General features: G+C 39.1%; 2 protein-coding genes across 3 annotated transcripts in view; one reads left to right on the top strand and one right to left on the bottom strand.

Annotated features, from left to right (window-relative positions):
* Window positions 1–2,117, bottom strand: part of cox7a1 (cytochrome c oxidase subunit 7A1) — a 10,094-nt gene extending 7,977 nt beyond the window's left edge. The window contains exon 1 of the mRNA XM_074640975.1: window positions 1,971–2,117. Within this exon, the coding sequence (XP_074497076.1) occupies window positions 1,971–1,985 (15 nt within the window). The 5' untranslated portion in view covers window positions 1,986–2,117. The remainder of the gene's footprint in view (window positions 1–1,970) is intronic.
* A 2,341-nt stretch (window positions 2,118–4,458) lies between these two features.
* Window positions 4,459–10,338, top strand: rnaset2l (ribonuclease T2, like). 2 transcript variants are annotated; one of them, XM_074640992.1, is made up of 9 exons: window positions 4,459–4,521; window positions 6,200–6,443; window positions 7,158–7,225; window positions 7,730–7,787; window positions 7,985–8,052; window positions 8,194–8,307; window positions 8,457–8,505; window positions 8,782–8,856; window positions 9,962–10,338. In XM_074640992.1, the coding sequence occupies exons 2-9, from the start codon at window positions 6,234–6,236 to the stop codon at window positions 10,163–10,165; spliced, it is 846 nt and encodes a 281-aa protein (XP_074497093.1). In that variant the 5' UTR covers window positions 4,459–4,521; window positions 6,200–6,233; the 3' UTR covers window positions 10,166–10,338. The 2 variants fall into 2 exon arrangements, with proteins under 2 accessions (XP_074497093.1, XP_074497094.1); XM_074640993.1 differs by having other exon boundaries at window positions 4,475–4,562.
* Window positions 10,339–10,525: the final 187 nt, after the last annotated feature.

Genomic DNA, 10,525 nt, shown 5'->3' with positions numbered 1-10,525 from the left:
ATTATTTTATATTTATTCAATTATTTATATTTATTAATTTACAATATATTTTAATTAATTTAAATTGTTATTTTCTCTATTTATTATATAATTTATCTTATTATATATTTATTCTATTTATATTTAGTGAATTTGTATATATTTAAATTTATTTAAAATTATATCTTTTCCCTATTTATTATCCATTCATCTTATTTAATATTTATTCTATTTATATGTAGCAAATTAGTATATATTCAGATTTATAGAAATTGTTATTTGTTCTCTTTATTATATCATTTATCTAATTATATATTTATACTATTATTTATATTTAATAAATTAGTATATATTAAAATTCATTTAAATATTTTTTTTTCTCTATTTACTATATCATTGTTTTTATTATATATTTATTCTATTTTTTAGTAAATTTAAATGTATTTAAATTGTTAATTTCTTTCTCTTTATTCATTATATCATTGTTTTATTATATATTAATTCTATTTTTTATATGTATTAAATTAGTATATGTTTGGATTAATTAATATTGTTAGTTTTTATCTTTATTATATAATTTATCTCATTATATATTTATTTTTAGTAAATTAGTATATATTTACATTTATTTAGTTAATTCTTTTTCTATATTTATAATATCATTAATGTTATTATAAATGTATCATATTATTAATATTTTTTAAATAGTATATATTTAGATTTATTTAAATTGTTAATTTTTTCTCTTTATTTATTATATCATTAAAATTATTATATTATTTATATTTTGTAAAATAGTATATCTTTAGATTTATTTAAATTGTTAATTGCTCTAAGACAACATAGAAGAGAAGTCCTAAAATTGCTCAGAATAACAGACATTATTGGATTGTTATTATTGATGTACATGATGAACATGTAAACAGAATTTTAAAGTTACTAAATTATTTAATCTGTACAAATGCAACATGTGATTTGGATTTAAAATGTGAATCTGAAATAAAGTACAAGTACATTTGAAATTGTACTTTCCACTACTGACGATGAACAGACAGAACCATGCTGAGATGAGATTAATACTGTATTTGTGTGTCTGTGCTGCAGGTTCAACATGTCGCTGTGTGTCTGTGAATACGTGCCGAGCTGCGTCGTCCCACTAACACCCGGACACTGGTATGACTGGGACATAAACAGTCTGACTGTGAGGTAATCCTGCAGTCTGTGTGTATATATAGATCACATGTTTACCTCGTATGAAACCAGCAGACACACAATAATCAAACACAGCTCCTAAGAGTCAGACACAGTATTCCACTTCTGTCCTACACAGTACAAAGGTCAGGCCTGATCACCTTAACTCACTGCCCGCCTGCACAAATACACACTTTATTCTACATTCTCTCCTCCTGATCTCGTCGTCTTTAACCTGAAACACTTCCAGAAGCTTCAGAGACACAAACAGAGACACAAACAGAAACACAAACAGAGACACAAACAGAAACACGAACAGAGACACAAACAGAGACACAAACAGAGACACAAACAGAAACACAAACAGAGACACAAACAGAGACACAAACAGAGACACAAACAGAAACACAAACAGAGACACAAACAGAGACACAAACAGAGACACAAACAGAGACACAAACAGAAACACAAACAGAGACACAAACAGAGACACAAACAGAGACACAAACAGAAACACAAACAGAGACACAAACAGAGACACAAACAGAGACACAAACAGAGACACAAACAGAAACACAAACAGAGACACAAACAGAGACACAAACAGAGACACAAACAGAAACACAAACAGAGACACAAACAGAAACACAAACAGAAACACAAACAGAGACACAAACAGAAACACAAACAGAGACACAAACAGAGACACAAACAGAGACACAAACAGAGACACAAACAGAGACACAAACAGAAACACAAACAGAAACACAAACAGAGAGGAAAGATTGAAGAATATTTACCAGCAGGTGATTCATGTCTGTGGCGGTGGTGTGTGTGTGTGTGTGTGTATCAAGCTGCGTTGCCTCGTTTCACCCTGACAAGGACATGCGCACACCCTCACACACTCACGTACACACTCACGTTCACACTCACGTACACACTCACGTACAGTATCAGTGTTTCTGAATCTCTGCCAAACTACGATCTGCTGTAGAGGCCAAAATGTGCGCTCGGCAACATGCAGGAAACAAACACAGTTCTTATTATTAAAAGTGGCTTCTGCAGCTGTGCAACGGATGTATTAGTGGTTAAAGCTGCAGGATGTTTTACATTGAATTTCTGTGTGTTTTATTTTTATAATGTGTCTTTAGTGGACTTAACGGCAGGAAAACAGAGCTACAAGTTGTCTGCAACACGCAGGAAACAAACACAGTTATTATTATTAATGGCTGCTGCTGCAGCTGTGCAACAGATGTATTGGTGGTTAAAGCTGCAGGATGTTTTACATTGAATTTCATGCATGTTTTATTTTTATAATGTGTTTTTAGTGGACTTCACTGCAGGAAGTTTAAAGCTATAAACAGAGCTGCAAGTTGTCTGCAGGCAGTTTTATTAATCATTTTAAATGCACTTTATTCCAGTTCTGATTTGTTTGTTTTTTTAGTATAGTGTAGTTTAATAGAAGAGATGAATTGTACCAGATTTAGCTACTAGTTTCCATCTGCAGTCCCTGTGCAGGTAGCAGTGATGGAAGAAGTATCCAGATCCTTTACTGCAGTAGAAGTACTAATACCACACTGTGGGAATCCTCCACTACAAGTACAAGTCCTGCATTCAAAACCTGACTGAAGTCAAAGTATGTATCAGCTAAATGTAGTTACAGTAGTTAAAGGAAGAGTATAGATGTAGCAGTAATCAGTGTTTTCCTATTATCTATCTGATGTTTCTGCATTCATGATGTATTTTAACTCCTTTATATCCCATTGGCTAGTTTAATCTGCAGCAATGCATCATGGTCTATAAGATCATCATCTGTGCTGGGAGAACCACGTATCTCTGATGTGTTCAGCGTTGTGACGATGCATTTTCCAGCTGATCCAAGAGGCTTTTTAAACAGTTTATTTAGCTTAAAGGCCGTTAAAGCTGCAGCAGTCAGTATATTTTGGGCATCATTGGGCATACATCCCATAATAACCTTTCAGCATATTGTAATTCAGGTGTTCTGAGAGAAAACTAGACTTCTGCTCCTCCTCATGGCTCTGTTTTCAGGCTTTAGAACATCTAGCCTTGACGGGACACTTTGATCAATCACAGGTCATTTCATTGAGAGAGCGTTCCTATTGGCTGTGCTCCGGTCATGTGACCAGAACTTAGCGTTCCTTCACCAGATTTCACAATGGTGACGGCGTCACATTCTCATTTTACAGCTAAACCGTGCACTACAAGATGATTATGAGAACATGTGAGGAGAGAAATAGACATTAACGTAACAGAATATTGATTCATATTTGATCAGCGCTGCCTAGTTTGACCGTTTGGTCGGAGTTCAGAGTGATTGACAGCCGGCTCTCATAGACGGCAGCTGGACAGCAGACCTCAGATCAGCTCTTACTGCTTGTTTTCCTCCAGTCTGTGAAATCTTGCAGATGCTGTTAGGAGCACCGGAGGACACAGAGGCACGTGGTTTTTTTCAGGTTACCTGTCTCATGTTCTACTGTCACGATAAAGAGACTTTTTTATAAAAATATATTTTTTTAAATCATATTTTCTCCAATCTTGCCTACTGATGCTTTAAATACCACCGGCATTTTTTCCCTCGTGCTTAATTTTCACACAGAACATGAATATTACACGGCGATTAAGTCCGAACCAAGACGGCAAACTGTATTACTCCTTTCAGCCTTGACGAAGGCAGCGGAGCCCAGATTCACTCCTTCTGTTCTTCCCTAAAAGCCCGAGACATATAATATTCACAGGCGAGTATTTCGCATTTTCGTGCTGTTTATTCGTCACGCCGCCCGCCGGTGTGTAAAGGCCTTAAGAAGTGGGAGAATGAAGGAACACTTCATCCTTCAGTTTATCACAAACATTCAACATCAACACATCTGGAGATAACCTGGATTTGGACAGGAAGTTACTAAAGCTGTCAGATAAATGTGGTGGAGAACATCTACCTCTGAGATGTAGTGGAGTAGAAGTAGAGAGCAGTAAATGGAAATAGCGTACTCTAAATGTAAATGATCTCAGCATTATGTCATCTGTCCTATCCGTGCTTATACAGACAGGACTTGTTGTGTTTCGGTCTTTTTCCACGTGACTAATTCAAAGGTTCATTTTGTCAGAAATGTTCCCCCTGACACCTGCCAGGTGCGCCACAGAGAACTGTTTGCTTCCTCTAAATATGAACACACGAACACACCACATTCGTTCTGTATAAAGCACCAAACGTCAGTCTGAGTTCCACTTCCTGTTTTTGTGATTGGTTGGCAGAGAGAAGCTTTAACAGCAGTTCAGTGCAACAGCAGCAGCAGCATCATCAGCAGCAGCATCAGCAGCAGCAGCAGCTCTCTGGTGAGTTTCTCTAATCTTTAAAGTTAATCTCAGACAGATGTGTGAAATACATCATTTTATTCAACTGCTGCCAGCGAGCTAAAATATTGAGTTTGTTTAATTTCCCAAGAGTTACTCATTTTCTGGGGAAGTTTTCCTCTCCTGTCCAGATGTGTTCAGAAATACACTTTTTTTTTTTTATTTTATAACTTCACTAAATCTTCCTTCAACAAATACCACCTGAACATACTCTAATACACGGCATTTATTTTTACTCTATTTTACTCTAATTTTATTTGACATGTATATTTTTGTTTACTGTAATATAAATGTTGTCGTATATCTTATTGTTTTTATAGATTAAAACAAATAATAAGAAAGCAAAACAAGAATAACCAATAAAATGAACATTTAACATATATACAGCAACTTCTAAATAAATTAAATAAATAAATATGTTTTGAAAAGGAGTTGGCAGAAGTAAACTAATAAATCTGAAATAATCATCTTAATATAAGAAATAAAAAACATAACAACAAGGAGCGTCACAAAAACTACTATTTAATACATTTACTTGAATTGATTTTTATTTATACTTTCCTTAATTAACCTTTTCCCAAAAATGTAAATATACATGCTCTTATTTTATAATAAAATAATATATTATTTTATATATTATAGATTGTTATTAAAGGGACTGTCTGTAACCTGTTCCACGTATAAATCATTGCTGGCCGGTGTCCCATGCGCGCTCGCGTGTGTCTACGCTGTTCAGACTCAGACTCCAACACAAACTCCAGTGAAGCACCAAAACCTCTTGGTTGTATCTAGTGAAGCTGTTAAACAGTGTTGGCCGCGGTCGGAGGACGCGGAGGAGACCGTAGCTTTGGTCTCCAGGACCGGAGTCTCTGCTCCTCTGCTCCTCTGCTCCTCTGCTCCTCTGCCTGCCTTCACTCACACACCACGCTCCTTCTCTCTCTCTCTCTCCACCTCTCACGTGCATGCTGCTCACTCCACACTGCAGAAGAGTTAGTTTAGCTCTGAGAATATCTAGTGAATGTTCAGTGGACGTTTGTGCAGAAATAACTGCTGCAGCTCCTCCAGACCAACAGAGGTTTCCCGTGTCTTGTGAAGTGACGGGGCTCCGCAGAGAGAAACGTTATCGTCTCCCCCGTTCCCTCCGGCCGCGGTCGGGAGGCTGAGGCGGGAAAAGCCAACACTAGGATCAGCATTGATTCATGGAGAGACCTTGGTCTGGTCAGCTAACATTACTGCCAAGCAGCTGAGATATAGAGTGATATTGTGCTTTTAGCTGACGTGTGTCTCCTCACTGTGTTGAGCGATGCTCCTTCATGTCTATGTAGAGCGAGCACAAGCGCCAGCAACAGGACGCTGACTTTAGTTGACTTAACGGACACAGGTGAAGCTGTTAACGAGACATTTCTGATTCTTACAGACAGTCCCTTTAATGTTACATTTTCTGTAGTTAAATCTGAAACTCATGTGAATATATGACGGCAGGATAAACAATATGATCAAGCATATTTAGTATATCCAGTATCTTTGCATTAACGTGTTATTGTCTCGTTAACTTCTACAACCCTAACAGTACTTGAGTAAATGTACTTAGTTACTTGTCTGTCATGTTCTCTGGTTGATGTATTATTGATGAATTGTTCCCCGTTTGGTGTTTGATCAGATCAGTGCAGATCGTATTGATTGATACAGAGGAGATGTGGAGCTCGGTTCTGCCGCTGCTGGTCGGTCTGAGTCCAGCGGTTCTGTTCCTGCTGCAGCTTCCTGACTACACCGCCACACAGGAAGGACGCTGGCAGGACTACAAATATGGCCACCATCAAGGCTCGGAGCTGCAGGACCGCAAGCCTTTCTGCTCCTGGAAATGTCTCCTGTTCACCCTGCAGTGGCCCGGAGCCTTCTGTCAGGTGAGCTTCACCATCATCATCATCACCATCATCACCATCATCATCATCATCATCATCATCAGTAAACAGTTTAGTGTTGAAGCCGCTGTTAAATTGGCCGACAAGACGGAGGCATCCTAAATAGTTTCTGAGTGACAAGAAAGAGGAGGGAGGGAAGGAAAGGATGCAGGAATGAAGGGAAGGAGGACGTTGAGAAGGAAAGGAGATTGGTAAGGAAGGAAGTGGAAAGAAATGAGGAGGTAGGGAAGTAAAGGAGGAGGTAGTGAGAGATATGAGGAGATTGTAAAGGAGAGAAGGAGGTGAGGATGGAAGAATAGAGGGGATAACAAAGGAAACAAGGAGGTATGGAAGGAAAGGAGGAGGTGCTAAGAAAAAGAAAGGAAGAAATATGATTAGGAAGTAGTGAGGGAAATGAGGAGGGAAGGATGGATTAAGGAGGTATGGAGGAAAAAAAGAAGATTGTGTAGAAGAAAGGAGGTAAGGGAGGAAATGAGGAGATAGGGAAGGAAATGGGGAGGTAAGGAAGTAAATGAGGAGGCAAATTAAAGGAGGAGGCTATGAGGAGATAGTGGAGGAAAGGAGGAGGTAGAGAAGGAAATGAGGATGTAAGGAAGTAGAGAAGATGCTGAATCTGATTCCTTGACGTTCTGTTAACATGTTTAATAACTACTGAGGACTCCAACATGTCCGTCCATCTGTCCGTCTCCTCTGCAGTCTTTAGACAAAGAGACTCTCTGCACCATCCCTCCCAACGTCAACAACTGGACGATCCACGGCCTGTGGTAAATATCTCACCTGCAGAACATCCTTCAGCTTCTTTAATAAACACGACTCTCTTCTTCTCTCTCGTTCTGTCTTTTGGCCCGAGTGAGGCGTTTTAGACTTTCAGATCCGATCAGAGCGTAAAGAACAGCTCTCTGTTGTAAAGATGTTAATACAATACAAAGTCTCCGTCAGTGAAACTAAATGTGACTTTAGGTTCAGTTAGTGCAGCGATAATACAACCCCTTATGTTTCATTCATTCAGAAATATGTTTCTGACAACTCTCTTTCTCCAATCCAATAGTTTCAGACTTGAAACACAAAGTTTCGGACACTTCATCGACCTGAAGTTCTAATGAATGTGGCTTTATTTCATTTATTTTGTATCGGGGTCAAAATGACCTCAGTTGCATATAAATATAACAGAAATAATGTTTACTTGAAATCAGTGAAAACTAAATCAGAGGATGCTGAATAAGCTTTAAAGACTTTTATTGTTGAAGGTTTCATGTTTGTGCCTGCAGGCCCAGTAAGGTGTCGCACTGCTGCAGCTGCTGGCCGATGTTCCCGTCTGACGTCCAGGTGAGTCCCAGTCAGGATCAGCTCACCTGGTTACCTGGATACCTAGTTACCGGGTTACCTGGTTACCTGGTTACCTGGTTACCCGGTTACTTGGTTATCTGGTTACTTGGTTACCCGGTTACCTGGTTACCCGGTTACCTGGTTACCTGGGAAAGAGGACGCTGATACATCTGATCTGATGTCTGTCTGTCCTCCAGGAGCTGGAGGCAGAGCTGACTGAACACTGGCCGTCCTTACTGAGAAAACAATCCAGCTTCCACTTCTGGTACGAGAGATTGTTTGTTAGTTGTGATGTTAACATGCATTGATATGTTATTACCAGCATTAATCTGTGTGTGTGTGTGTGTGTGTGTGTGTGTGTGTGTGTGTGTGTGTGTGCGCGTATGTGTGTGTGTGTGTTTAACAGGAGAGACGAGTGGGTAAAACATGGTGCTTGTGCAGCGTGTGTTGAAGGAATGAACTCTCCACTCAGATACTTCCAGATCTGCCTCAAACTACGAGGACAGTTTGATATCCACAAGTTAGTTCACACTTTGACAGACTTATATTCTACTTTTTTTGTGTAATTTTGTTGTAGCGTTCAAACCTAAGTGATATTTAACTTTGGTGAATCAAACAGTGCATGCAGAAAGTCAAAGTTTATCACAAAGTTTTCTGTTTTCCCTGCAGGTTGCTGGAGGGCGCCGGTATCACTCCGTCCTGTGAACGACCCTACAAGGTCAAAACAAACACTGAGAATTCAAGCTGTTAAAATCTGAAACCATTTTCACCTCTTGTGTTACTTTATATAACTAAATACTTTATATAACTAAATACTTTATATAACTAAATACTTTATATAACTAAATACGTGAGAAAAACGTCAAAGTATAGTATGTTGAAACGTGTTTTCATTGAGCGGTTCCAGATGTTCCTGTACAGATTGCAGGTGTGTGTTCTCCTGTTAGTGTGAATGATTGTCGTCTCTCCTGCTTTCTGTTTCCTGTCTCTGCAGGTCGTGGAGGTCCATCAGGTCCTGGCTCCACATTTTGGAGACAAACATGAGATCCAGTGTGTTACAGACAACAAGGTCAGATCTTCTGTCTTTATATATCTATTTTAATATTTTTATACTTTAATATTTTAATAGTATTTAATGGTATTTGTTCCTACTCTAATGTGAGGGTTTGTTTAATATTGGTTTCTTCTGGAGCAAATCTGAGCGTGAGAACAAAAGCTATAAAACCCTGAATCTGTTCTCTCCAGAGACGTTCAATAAAACGATCAGTATGATATTAACAGGATCGGACAGGTTGAGACTTAACAGACCCTAACAGGACATAAACCTTATTTATAAATACTGATATCGCTGCAGTGCTGCTGTTCATTGGTCTGCTGGGACTCTACTGTAGCAACCAGCTCTGACTCTTATTGCTATCATTTCTGGGTTCCTATATGGTTGTTTAGTATCTTTTTGTGACTGTTTTGGGTTCCTATATGGTTGTTTAGCATCTTTGTGGTTGTTTAGCATCTTTGTGTGGTTGTTTTGCTTGTTTTGGTGGCTGTTGCATTTCTTTGGGATTGTTTTGGACTTTGATGTGGGTGTTTTAAGCCTCTGAGATTCTTTCGGGGGGGTCTCTGTGGGCGTTTTGTTTGTTAGTTGTTCATTTTACGACTCTATGGGATTGTTTTGTGTTTCTCCGTGGTCTTTAATGATGTTTTTGTGGATGTTTTATCTGTTTGTGGTTGTTCTGACGTCAGCATCATCCTGTCTTAAAACACATTTTTATTGACAATTCCTTCCTTTCTCACAACTACACTTATTTGTTTTCAAACCCCCCTGGACTGGAAAGCCCTTTGGATCACTGCTTGAAGTATTATATAAATAAAAGTATTATTATTAATAAAGTAAAGTGATGTAGTCTTTCACAAACAATGTGCTCCTGGTCTAAATATAGAACAGACAAAGTTAATATGAAGTTACAGACGTTGAGATGTCTCACTCTGGACCAACGTGTAGGACAGGTAGACGGACCAGGTGTAGACGGACCAGGTGTAGACTCTTCTGGTAGACTTTAGAGTCACTCAAACATACATGAAGCTACTGAACCAGCTGTGGTAATAATGAGTAACCGGTATCCTACCAGTGGCCGTAGCTGTGCTTCATCCCTGCTCCTCTTCCTCTCCTCCCTCAGGGCAGAGAGGTGTGGTTTCAGGTGAAGATCCCGCTGTCTCACAACCTGACTGTCGGCTGCGATCGCCACGGCGACGCTGACGGGGACCCAGCGTCCAGGTCTGGCCCGGGAAGGAACTCCTCCCACGGGCATCCCTGCCCCGATCAGGACCCCTTCTACTACTTCCCCATAAACCACCAGGAGCCACAGCGGCCCTGCGGCTAACAGCGCTAACAGAGCTAACAGAGCTAACAGCGCTAACAGCTGCTTCTTCCAGATGTTACTGCTTCAACTAAACACAGTGAAATGTTCGGACGGTGGAAACAGAGTACCAAAGATGATTTTAAAGTTTGTACCTGAACAGCTCAAACAATTACTAATAAATACATTTAAACATTCCCGTTTCCTCTGAATCATCAATTAAATCTATTTTACACTTCATTGTTTCTCTCTCCAGCGAACGAGGCGCTTTATGACCCAACGAACTTCATAGTTCTAAGAACCTTTTAATTCATTGTGTTCGCACAGTTAGAACTAGGAACGATGGTTCTGAGGGACTGTTTTAGATTCCACTCGTTCGTTAGC

This window comes from Sebastes fasciatus, chromosome 7 (genome assembly GCF_043250625.1).
Source record: "Sebastes fasciatus isolate fSebFas1 chromosome 7, fSebFas1.pri, whole genome shotgun sequence".
In the NCBI taxonomy this organism is placed as follows: domain Eukaryota; kingdom Metazoa; phylum Chordata; class Actinopteri; order Perciformes; family Sebastidae; genus Sebastes; species Sebastes fasciatus.
Note: the sequence above shows the minus strand (reverse complement) of the source record. Positions and strands in the feature narration are given on the sequence as shown.